The following is a 13,041-nucleotide window of genomic DNA, read 5'->3' as shown; positions in this document are numbered from 1 at the left end:
TAACTGAATTTTGTTCAGTGCTCCTTTATTCACTTTTCCTCTATTGCTAAAATAGAAAGTTTAACATATCCAGTTATACAATTTATTTAACATTTTATCAATTAACGAACAGGTTAAGAATGTAATCTATGAATTTTCATCATCTTAAGTAATTATAAGTGACGTCCCCAAATCGATTTGTTGCCTCAGATAACTAGAATATGATATGAACCAAGAGAAGCTTTGCAAGTATTCATGATTCTGAAATATGTATCTGGATTGTCTCCGCGTAGGCCTTCCTGAAAGCCCTTCTCGTGTTTGTCAAATGTCCAAATTCTCAGCCATATTTCAATGTATAACACGTTTGCTTATACTTCAGAATCTACAGAAAACAGATAATATAAACTGTAATTCTAGAGCAGCCAATTAACTGGAATCCCAAAATAAATACAGACAATTAACAGCAAAAATGTAAAACCTTAGAACCCGCGAGTGAACTTTTTGAAAATCAGGCAAACTTCAAACCTGTAATTTGATATTGCTATATTCAAAGGGCTGCATTATTTAATGTATCATAGAAACAAGAGCTCAATGGAGAATAATACAGAAAATTTTTCATAGGTTAAAATTTCTAACCATGATTAAATCATTCTGAATAAGAAGTCAGTGCAATATCATTCAAAATGAATTAAAGAAAATTTCTAGTGAAAAGGTATTCTATACGCAAACTGCCACATAATAATATCAGCCAATATGAAATTAAAACAAAATCATGCACAAATGATATTCTACATTTAGAAGAACACAAAATAATTCACCGTTCAAAATGACAGTGAAACTAACTTCAGAACCAAAGTTGGAAGATGAAAGATGCAGGGAAATTCATGTTCCAAGGATCCACATCCATATTTCAGTACAAGGGTGCATAATAACATGCATCTACAAACCTTCAACTAGGAAATAGTTTTGTTCTTCTCAAATGGAGCACTTTCACCTTTTAGAAATGCTAAATCATTAGGATAATGACCATGTTAGAAGTAGATTTACATAAAAAGCCCCAGATCCTAAAATCTTCTAACATTAAAAATAGTACCACCATGTAACTCTCTCTTGCTTCCCTGTTATAAGAAGTGATATTGTTGCCAATGGTTCACAGCTGGATAGAGTGTAGGTGTGATTTGTGGGGTTGTCTGCTTCTAGAAGAGTATATAGGCATGACATTGGGTAGCATTGAAGAGTAACTCTAATGTGCTCTCCTAATTTATTTTGGTCCGGTCTTAAATTGACAATATTTCTACAGAGTCTTAGTTGTGCTGTTTCGCCTGCAAATAGCGTTTTTCCCTTTTGGGGTGGTTCCTTCATCACCCTAGTTTAGTGGACAGGATTTAGTTCAGATCCTAGATATTTGTATCCAGAAACAATGAATAACATATGCATTTTCATGTCTGCTTTCTGATTTTTTGGGCCTTGTCACAACATAAACCATATAGGAGGAGGAGATGCTTAATAAAAAGGTCAATAAATTATAGTAAACAAAATTTAGCTTTTCAATGCATGGGCTTAAAATAATACTCCCTTCTAAAAATTAAGAACTGAAAGAGGAAGATAAATGTTTGGAAAAAAGAGTATAAAATCACATCCACCAATAACCTTTAAAACGCACATCTACTATCCAAATGAAGTTGATCCAATAAATATCAGTTTCCCAATCCCATTTATCATTTATTACTTACAGGATTGAGATCAATTGATTTGCAGCATCCCATGGTTTCTGAAAATCAGGTCAGCTTAAAAATAATGGCACACTTGAGAAACAGAATTCACAAAATAGAATCTTAAACATAGGCCCCGCATTAATTGTGAACCTGCAGAAATATTTCATCTCAGACCGGAGAACCAGTTCAAAGCACCTGGTCTCTGGTCTAACACGGAGAAAGCCAGCATTTCTACAAGTGACTTTCAGCGATCAAAACTAAGTTAAGAAAAATTTTTACAATTGCAGCTCTAATATAACTAAAATAGTACTGCTCTCAAAAAGTGATAGAGCCATATTTCTCTTTCACAATCAAACAGAAACAATAGCAATCAGCAATTAATTTATATCTTATCAATCTATACAGAGAAACTCACCTCTCTTTCTCGGTAAAAAAGAAGCCTTGATGATATCACATATTATCATTAGGAGGAGCAACGTGATGAGGATGATGCGGGTAAGACACGATCGAACCATAATTATTCCCACTCCAATCCCTCTGTTGTAACATATTATAGGGAATATTACCATCGAATCCCTGATGATGGTGATGATTGCCCATGTGTCCATACATCGGCATTGGCATCATCGGCCCCGCCGCCGGATGATACGGGACAGGAATGGGCATTCCCAAGTGGCCATTCCCGTGGGCGGCTCCGTTACCTCCACTACCACCACCACCAGCGCCTGCGCCACTACCACTCTCGTGCAAGCTCTGCGGCACGGGCGTAGAGGCAAACAACTGATCAGAAGACGAGGGACCCTCACTCGACAACCCCTGCATCCTCTTCAAATAAAGGCGATACTTTTGCAAATGGCTCGCCACATTCTCGCGGGTCAAACCTTCCACGTTCATTAACTGCATGATGGTCTTCGGTACCGCGTTTTTTATTCCAAGATAAGCCACCACATCCACGAATCTCTTATGCAGCTGCGGTGTCCACACAAGACGTGGCCGTTTCGGCGTCCTCGCAGACGGATCGTCGCCGGAATTTTCCGTTCTCAAAGCCGAATCCGCTTCTTCCGAATCGATTTTCCTCAACTTCCTCGACTCGGACACCGAACCGTCCCGATCCATGTTGTTATCCTCCGGCTCCAGCTCCACCACCATCGGGTCGCGAGCTAGGTCTTCATTATAAGACTTAAAGTTATTCGAGGACAGCGCGTTTAACTGTCCCCCACCGCCAACGCTACGGAGATTCGAGACAGTATTTTGCGAAGCTCGGTTGACGTCGATAAGCGTGCGTTGACGCTCCGGCGAGATACTGAACGCCAACGCGAGCTCCGGAGGAATCAACAGCTGAGACAAAGGGGTGAGATCGTCGGCAGTAGGTAGGCCAATCTCCCACTCTGCAACTCTCTCTACATCTCCGTTGGTATCCTCCCCGTTCGGTTCGTACTCACCCATCTTCACTTCCTCCCCCATAATTCACACTCTACAAAGTCCCCAATTTGATCAATTAGAATTGGATTGGATCGGAGTCAGAAAGAAGCGGAGATATTTCTGGGGGTTGTGTTTGGAGGAAAGGAAAGGAAAATGTTTTTTTTTTTGTTCTCTGGGGGAATGTAAAGGAGCGAAAAAGTGCAATATCTGATTCCAGATCGGTCTGGTTAGAGTGCCAACGTGGACTCCTTGGCCAGATATTTTTGATCCTCTAAATATCTATCCTCCTAATATCACCATCTCACTCTCCACCTCCAACTCCAACTCGAAGGACTTATACTCGCTCTATTCTTCTCACATCTGTCTATTATCCAATGATTTTATGCCATGTAAGCATGTCGGTGAAGTGTTTGATTTGTGGGTCGACGCCAAGTCGGCAAAGTGTTTGCACTTTTTGAGGTTATTTTGGTAATTTGGGGAGTTTGTTTTGTTGGATTGCCGAGTTTGCCCTTGAAATTTAGGTTTATTGGCTTGTTCCATTTGGATCGATGGGAGAGGAGAGTGTTGGTGGACAGCTGGAGTGGAGCTTAAAAAAAAACGCGCGGCACAATATCATTTGCTGTGGTCTTTATGTGGAGGTGTGTATAATTTTTTTTTAGATAAAAAGTCTATTTAATCCTTTAAAAAGGAATAAATAATCTTTTAAGTCTTATTAAATTAAATGAATGATTTAAATTGTTAAATTTTTTAAAATAATTTAATAAAATAAACTTTAATAATTAAGTTATAAATAAATTGTGTTAATTGTTAATAAATAAATAAATAAAATAATTTTATAAAATTTATAAAACAAGCAAAATATATTAATATTTATAAGTATTAAATTCAAATTTTATTAAATAATCTATAAAAATTTCTTTGCTTCAAAATGAGTGTTTTTTTTTTTTTTCATCTATCACATACCAAGCCTTAACTTTAAGATCTCATCAAACAGCAGCCAAACCTTCAAGCTATTATAGAAAATCGATGAAATTAGCCTTGAAAACACTAAAATTTTATTTGTTATTGAGTTTCAGAATTTAAAATTATTTTTTTAATAAAAATATTATTTTAAATATTATTAAAAATATAATTTAAAAAATCATTTTATTATTTTAAGTCCTATTTAATATTAAATTTTAGAATTTAAAATTATTTTTTTAATAAAAATATCATTTTAGATATTAATAAGAAAAATAATTTAAAAAAAATTATTTTATTATTTTAATATTTTTATAATTAAAATTAATTAAATTTTATTTTTAATTATTTTTTAATACCCACTAATTAATATATTTAAAAAAAAATTCAATAATAATTTTAACAATAATACCATATAAATCTTTAATACTCTTATAATTAAAATTAATTAAATTTAATTTTTAATTATTTTTTAATATTTTCTAATTAATATATTTAAAAAAATAATTTTTTCAACAATTTCGACCGTCGCAAAACAGGCCCTAAAGAAGGCGCGCCACCGCCAAAGAAAACAGTTTCGAAAAGCACGTGAGTATTGAATTCTGATATTATCGAAACTGTTTCTCATTAAAGTAACTGTAGTAGTCAGAGACTTGCGGATCGGAACCGATCGGGAAGTCATAATAGCGACAGCATTTGCGACAAAAAGGAAGTTGGCGAAAGCTGAAGTTAGAGGGTGGTATTGAAGATGTGGGATTATTGTTACGATGACTCAGAAATTTTGATGAATAAGTAGTAGATATTGGGTGAATGTGTTTGTAATGATTGAATAAAATCAGAATTTTTAGAGAGTGTTGATCTTGGACGGGAAGATTGAGAAAATGGCAGTGAAGGTTTCTCCATCTTCAAGTTTTCATACAGTGCGAAGAAGAAGAAGACTGTAAAATTTGAGACGGAAATTTTCTATCACGCGGTCGCATGCTTGCTCAAAATTTATTTTCTTCTTAATGCTTAAATTGGCTTTTGCCTTTTGTTTATATATTTATTTATTTTTAATGTAAAGAAAAATAATAATAGTGTCAGATTTTCATTTAAAAAAAAATGCTTTTACAAAATCGAATTTCTATTGGATAGACATGTAATTTCATTTGTTGCCACGTGACTACCATTTACTGAGGTTGTTTAGCCAGTTCAAAAGATGCATGTAGTTTTTTTAATTTTTGAATGAATATATATTTATTATGATTTTACTGGTAGTAGGCGTTTATTCATTGGCCAGCGTTATATTATTCAGAAAAAAAAAAAAATATATATATATATATATATATATATATATATACACACAAAACTATACAATTTTAGAACTTTTATTTTAAATAGTACAGGTATTTAAATTAACTATGCATAAAGCGAGAATTATTTGCCGTAAATATACGTTCAAGTCTTTAATATCTTATTTTAAATTAGAGTAATGAGAGCTACAATCACTTAAAAAAATGACTATCCAATGACCTCTTTCTTATTGATGAAAGAATATTTATTAAATTTTTAAATAATTTATTACCTATTATTAAGATAACAAAAAAATCAATAATTTTTTTTTCTAATTAATTACTCTTTCACTCTCTTTATTTAATTACTTTCTTTAACCTCTAATTTATTCATTCCTTTTTTTTTAATTGGACCATTCAAATCTTAATTTAAATTAAATTAATTTTAAAAAATATTTTTTATAGCAAATTAATTCAAAATAATGTAACTCAAAATGAAAAAATGTGGTTAGAAAAAAAGAAGTGTTGCTACTAACAAAGCTTATTTTTATTTTTTTTTTCTTTTCCAGTAAATAAAATAATCAAAATTGTCATGATCCGATCACATGGCCCCCGGATTAGCACTAGGACCTGGACCAGTATAAAACTTCTGAGGCCCGTAGTAAGCCTCATTATTCCCAAAGCTATATCCAGGACTGAAATCAAGATCCAATATGCAATTAAAAATAAAATAAAATATTATAAATTTATTTTGAGAAAACTCAACCTGATATCTGTTAGGAAACCAACACTAGAGGAGTTCAGTTCAACCCTGATACTCATCATGTACAATCTATTTAATATCATTAATTTTTCATTAATTAATATAATATATACATAAATCAATGTCATAGCTGAACCCTAATTATTAAACAAATAAATAAATAAATAAATATAATAAACTATTAACTAAGAAGCACAACCTGCGAAAGAAAATACAAGTTAGACTCAAAAAATAAACTCGCTCCTCTTGTAACCTGAAAAAATATTTAAACAAGAACGAGCGTTCGACTCAGTAAGTTTAGATATTGATTATAAATGCAATTTGTATAACTATTTAAAACTAGTGCAATCCTACTAGAAAATACATATCCAACACATAAAACAAATAATTCACCTAATATTCACATTAAAACTTAATTTGAAGCTACTCAAACACTCAATTTATCACATCAATATATATATATGAGCTGATCCCTATATAGCTCTTTTAATTCAATACTTATCAGTGAAATAAATTCAAGCAAAACTTTTACTTAATAATACAAATACGAGATCAGCGAAATTATTATATTATTTATATTTAATCATAAAAAAAAAATTAAAAGACAAATGAACCTAGACATATAAAGGAAATTGCAAATTATTTTTCTCAACAGCCCATGCTATCAGGAGTCCAATGCAGGCGGCCTTGCTCCGACAACGCTAGGTATGGCTGGTTGAAATTTTGGTGGCCATTGAATATTTCCCTTTCTTTCCACCGCTGTAGGTTGCTGATCGCTGTCTGGAGAGTGTCGCCGTGGGTTGCTAGATGTGCTGGACTCGCTGGTGATCTTTGCCAGTATTGGTGGGGGCTGCTCACCGGAAGAGAAAGGAAAAGAATGTGAGAGGAAAGAGACGGGTAGAGGAGAGTGCGTAAGGGAGTGAGGGATGGCTCATGCAAAAATCAAATTTGTTTTTTTTTTTTTTTTTGGCCTTTTCTTTGCTGCTGGTGACGTCCCAGCAACACAAACACCATTGTACTTTTTTTTTTCCTTTCCTTTCACTTATAATAATATTATGGTAATATAAACTTAAATTATTTAATCTATTTTAACATTAAAATAATATAAAATATAGCTTAAATAAACAATAATAATAAAATATAATTATAATTTTACTATTTTCTAAATAATAAATTTAAAAACAATTTAAATAAAATTTTAATATAATACAATAAAAATAAAATTTCTTTTATGATACTATAATTAAAATTTTTATCCTTTAGTAATTAATAAATTTAAATACACTTAAAATAATGATAATAATTATTAAATAAACAATTAAACTAAAATATTTCATTTAATGATATATTAAATTTTATTTAATATACTTAACTCAATGTAACAATTAAACTAAAATTTAATTTAATATAATAATAAATAAAGTTTTTAAATTTAGTTTTAATATAAAATAACAAGATAATAATAATAATAATAATAATTTCATGAAATATGTTTAAATAATAAAATAATATTTGAATAATATCAAAATTGTATCTTTATAAAAAAAAAAATAAGGTTCTTACAAAAATACCACTTCTTTTTTTTCTTTCCAGTAAATAAAAAATACGTAATTCTTTAATTTAATTCATTATATTTTACTTGAGTCATCATATTTTTTTGTAATAATCTTAAGAAGTTATTCATTCCTACAAAGCTAAATTTTTGAAAAATTGAAATAAAATTTTTTAAATTATTAGACTACAAATAAAGATAAGCCTCACATGAAGATTAGAATCCTAATAGGACGGATTTGAGTATTATATAATCAATCTGGCTGGATTTTTGCGAGTATTCAATCCTGCTGAACCCTAATAGGATGGGTTTGAGTATTATATAATCAGGTTCGGGCTTAAAAAATAATACCCGTGTTGAGTTCGGATTTGATATATTGGGTATCCGTTACCCGAACCCGTTTACATAAATACTTAATTAAATATAAAATATATATTTTTATAATAATATTTATAAATTTTTATATATTTTATTTTATCTAAAATAGAATTTAAATATTTTATAAAATTATTAAATTTTTAAAATATAAATTATTAACTAAAATAATTTTTTATACAAAATATTAATTAAAATATATAAAATTAAATGGGTTTGAATTTTTTTTCGGGTAATAATAATTGATTTTATAACGGGTTCGGGTAGTTAAGAATAAATTTTAAACGGGTTTGAGACGGATTCGGGTTTTGATAATATTAATCGGGTTCAGGTTCGAGTAGAGTTATTTTTACTGGTACCTTACCCGTTGTCATCTCTAGTCACAATTGGATTTATTAAAAAAAAAAGATTATGAGTATGAAAAATAACATTTTGATATTTAAAATATATATATATATATATATTTATTTATTTATTTATTTATTTATTTATTTATCCATCTCATTATTCACAAATTATAGAAAGTTTAAATAGATCTCAAGTTATTGCACTCCATTTTGGGATTTTTTTTATAAGTTTCAGTTTTTATAAAAATTAAGTGAATTAAGCATATTTATTATTAAAAAAAAAAAATAGAGTGTCCAACAATTTTTTACTTAAATCTATTATCTATAAATAATTTAAAATTCATTAGAAGTTCTTTCAATTTACCAACATATATAAATTATATACAAGTAAAGAATGCCCCCACATAATTCAATGGAGTTCTTTGAAAAAATTAATTTGGGTCTAAAATAATCAATTAAAAAAAATATAAATTAAATGTGCACCTATCAAAAAGTTTTTTTTTTCTTGAAATCCTTGTCTTTTAGCAAAAGGTGAGCCTTTAAAATAAAAAATTTTATAGTGAAAAGTTGACACAATAGAGGAAAAATATAAAATATTTTAAGAAAAAAAAAGATAAAACAAAAGAAAGGAAAATATCAGGAGAAAAAAAAAAGTGAAATGACGGCAGAGAGTTGTTTAGTCTGAGGTGAGAGGTGAGAGGAAAGTGAATGAATTATAGATTATAAAAGAGAGAAGGATAATTAATTGCAAAAAAGAGGGAGAAAAAAAAAGAAGTAACCTATGGCAATAGATAATAAGTTATCTAAAAATTTATTAAATACTTTTCTAGTAATAAAAAAAATTGTTGAATAGTCACTTTTTTAAATGACTGTAGCTAACATTTATAATAATAAAAAATATTATTTATTTAGTTATTTTATATAATAAAATAATATATGAATAATTGTACTTTTTAAAGTTATTTACATATACTTATTATTATTATTATTATTATTATTATTATTATTATTATTATTATTATTATTATATACATATTTTTTTAATGATTTCTTTAATAATAGTTAAAATGGTAATAGAGTGAATATAGACTATAGAATAATAGAAAAGAATGTGAATTATACTAGAAGGATTAGATCTTTAGAAATAAAGGAATCACTTAAGAGAATGAAAGTGGGTAAAACCTGTGGACCGATAGAATACTAAATGAAGTGCGAAAGTGTTTGGGAGATATGGGAGTGACATGATTAACTAAATTATTTAATAAGATTATAAACTCAAAGAAAATGCCTAATGAATGGAGGAGGAGTATTTTAGTATCTATTTTTAAAAATAATAGAGACATACAGAGTTGCTCAAACTATAAGGAAATTAAACTCATGAGCCATACTATGAAGTTATAGGAGAGAGTTGTGGAGCATCGACTACGTCATGATACTTCTATCTCTCTCAATCAATTTGGCTTCATGCCCGATCGTTCAACTATGGAAGCGATATTTCTCATTAGAAACTTGATGGATAAATATAGAGATGTGAAGAAAGATCTACACATGATTTTTATTGATTTGAAGAAGGCTTATGATAGTGTTCCAAGAGATGTCTTATGGAATATGTTATAACAAAAGATGGTATCTATTAAGTACATATAAGTGTTGAAAGATATGTATAAAGGAGCAACTACTATTGTGCATACAGTGGGAAGGGACACAAGAGATTTTCCGATCTCAATTGGATTACACCAAGGATCAGCTATAAGCCCTTACCTTTTTATATTAGTTTTAGATGAATTAACAAAACATATACAAGAGAATATTCTTTGGTGCATGATGTTTGCGGATGATATTGTTTTGATAGATGAGACGCAAGAATGAGTCAATAGAAAGTTAGAGCTTTGGAGAAGTACTCTAGAGTCAAAGGGCTTTAAGTTAAGTAGAACGAAGACAGAATACATGCATTGCAAGTTTAGTGAAGGGCAAACTGGTGATAGGGAATGAGTTAGTTTGGATGGAGTGGTACTGTCATAAAGTAATCACTTTAAATATCTCGGCTTATTTCTTCAAGTAGATGGGGGATGTGAAGAGTATGTTAGTCATATGATTAAAGCCGGATGGTTGAAGTAGAGACGTGACACGGGAATTTTATGTGATCGCAAGATTCCCAAAAAGTTGAAAGGAAAATTTTACTGTACAGCCATACAACCAGTTATGTTATATGGTAGTGAGTGTTGGATACTGAAGGAGTCGTATGCGTCTAAGATAAGAGTTACAGAAATTAAAATATTAAGATGGATAAATTATCATACTAAATTAGATAAAAGTGATTGAGTTGAGTATGATGTCTTTGTCATGCAAATGTAAGCCAATCGAAAATATACTGTTAAGCGGCAACTCCCAACGCTCCAATTTGACATCACTTCTTGAAATATATTTTTCAAATATATTAATTAAAAATAATTAATTATTAATACCTGAAACAAAAAAAAAAAAAATCGAGCTCGTCTTTAAACGGATCCAAGTCCATTACTGAAGGTCTTTTAAAATAGAAGGAAATTTTATAAGGTTCTAAAATTATAAATAAATTGGTTGATAAATTTTTTTTTTAATTTTCTAAAATGTTGATTTCCATTTAAATAATAAATATGAATCAGTTATATAAATTAAAATTAAAATATTTAATGATGTAGAATACTACTAAATTTTTTATTTAAAATTCAGATACCAATTTATATATTTCATCTAATATAATTTTTTTTAAATTTTTATTCAATGTAACAATACTCTTCTATCTAGTTAAATTTAATAAGATCATTTGATGTAATGTGAGGCTTAATTAACATAAATCTTCATCATGTGAAAATTGATTTAAGGAATAATTAAACATGCTTAATTTTTTTTATTGGACCAGCTCAATCAGATTTGAGACTTTTACTCTTCATTTAAATTTTTTTCAAATATAATAATATAGAAAACTTACATCTTTTTTTTTTTTTTATTAATCAAGTTAAGTTGTATAATTCTGATTCGATTCGATTATGAGAAGCTTGTTTATGCAACAAAACTCAGAAAGCCCAATGGCCCAATCTTTCTTCACCCACTGAAAATCTGAAATGGTAAAATGTAAATAATCCCATCCTTCAATCTCGGCTCTGCCTGTGGACTGTGGAGCTCATCGCTACGGCATGTCCCTCACTGCCTCCACCTCCTCTCCTCTCCGTTACCACCGCCAAATATCCTTACCCTTCTTTTATCACCGCCCATAACTTAGCTCTGCCCTTCACTTCCTTATCTACTACTCTCAAACCAAAACTAGCTATCCATTTTCACAAAATTCACCAGAGGAAAACCCATGTCTGGAGAATCTATGCCACCCCTGAAGAGGCCTTGCCTTCAGACACAACAACCCCACTTGAGAGCACCCAGCAAATGGTCTCCTCTATTGATGATGGAACGGGCAGCATCATAGCGGCTCTTCTCTTCATTGCCTTTGTTATTTTATCCATTCTCACTATTGGGGTAAATTCTAACTTCCAACTCTCAAATTCTTGGTGTTTTCAAGATTGACAGGATAATGGGTTCTTCGTATTCTTCTCAAAGTAGAAATCTTTGGATGTGGGTTCTTGATTTTATATATCGATTGTTAGCTTTCCATGTTGGAGGTTGTTATCTCCAATTGAGGATTTTCGTTTGCAGGTAATATATTTAGGAGTGACTGATTTCTTGGAGAAGAGGAAGAAAGAGAAGTTTGAGAAGCAAGAGACGGCCAAAAAGAAGAATGGGAAGAAAAGAAAAGGCAAGAGCAAGACCAATGGGATTTGGGCAGAAGATTAATGAGGATGATGATGATGATGATTAGCATATGCAAATTTGTTTTATCATCTACTTTTTTCACACATCATGGTTAATATTGGCACGCTTGATACAAGGCTTTTCCCTCCATTAAGAACCCAAAAGAGCTGGAGATCCAAAATTATTTACGTTTTTAATCAGCTTACAGGATAAAACCAACAAAAAAAATAATAATAATTTCGAGAGGCATATTATTTTAACATTGAAAAATAAATAAACAAATAATGGTTAATCTTTTATAATTATCTGTGTAAAAATCATAACTTCATAATTTAAAGCCATAACTATGTAATTTTATCATCACCGAAACTTTAGGCATTCATCACATACACTCGCGGCTACTTGGCTGTGCAACAAAGATAACCGTTGGAAGAACTTATTTATACCTTGTGTTACCCCTACTTGCACCAACTTATTTGTATCTTCTATAATCATCATTCATTCAACGATGGTAGCTTGGTTAATTGTTCAGAGATCCCCACAAAAAAACAAAGATTAGTTTACGTATTTTAGGAAAGCCGCCGCAAAATGTTACAGTAAATTCTTGAGAATGACGCGCTCCTTTGACGGAGTTGATTGTTGCTGCAAATATTCACACAGATGAATTATACCACATGCTTGAAAATTGTTTTGAATTACACTAAAATTTTGTTATGCTATTCTTACAGGGAATTAGGATTTGGTTTAGAAGAATCTCAGGGCAAAAATTAGGCTTTACTCGGCTAGAAGAAAACAATAACAATTGAACAAGTGGCACGATGAAACCCATAACTTCAGTAACATGAGCAGTTATAGACGTAAATCATATATGCAT

General features: G+C 30.4%; 1 protein-coding gene and 1 pseudogene across 4 annotated transcripts; one reads left to right on the top strand and one right to left on the bottom strand.

The window, feature by feature from the left end:
- On the bottom strand, window positions 1-3,378 carry LOC110635226 (transcription factor BOA). Of its 4 annotated transcripts, XR_002491132.2 has the most exons (4): window positions 2,110-3,378; window positions 1,713-1,766; window positions 458-504; window positions 1-361 (listed from the first exon to the last, which is right to left on the bottom strand). XR_002491132.2 is itself a non-coding variant. In XM_021784475.2 (2 exons), exon 1 carries the CDS (start codon window positions 3,156-3,158, stop codon window positions 2,145-2,147), a length of 1,014 nt encoding a protein of 337 aa, XP_021640167.2. In that variant the 5' UTR covers window positions 3,159-3,378; the 3' UTR covers window positions 1-361; window positions 2,110-2,144. The 4 variants fall into 4 exon arrangements, 1 of the variants encoding a protein (XP_021640167.2); XR_002491134.2 differs by lacking the exon at window positions 458-504; XR_002491133.2 differs by lacking the exon at window positions 1,713-1,766.
- An 8,075-nt stretch (window positions 3,379-11,453) lies between these two features.
- Window positions 11,454-12,303, top strand: LOC131174808 (uncharacterized; annotated as a pseudogene).
- Window positions 12,304-13,041: the final 738 nt, after the last annotated feature.

This window comes from Hevea brasiliensis, chromosome 16, assembly GCF_030052815.1.
Source record: "Hevea brasiliensis isolate MT/VB/25A 57/8 chromosome 16, ASM3005281v1, whole genome shotgun sequence".
NCBI lineage: Eukaryota > Viridiplantae > Streptophyta > Magnoliopsida > Malpighiales > Euphorbiaceae > Hevea > Hevea brasiliensis.
Note: the sequence above shows the minus strand (reverse complement) of the source record. Positions and strands in the feature narration are given on the sequence as shown.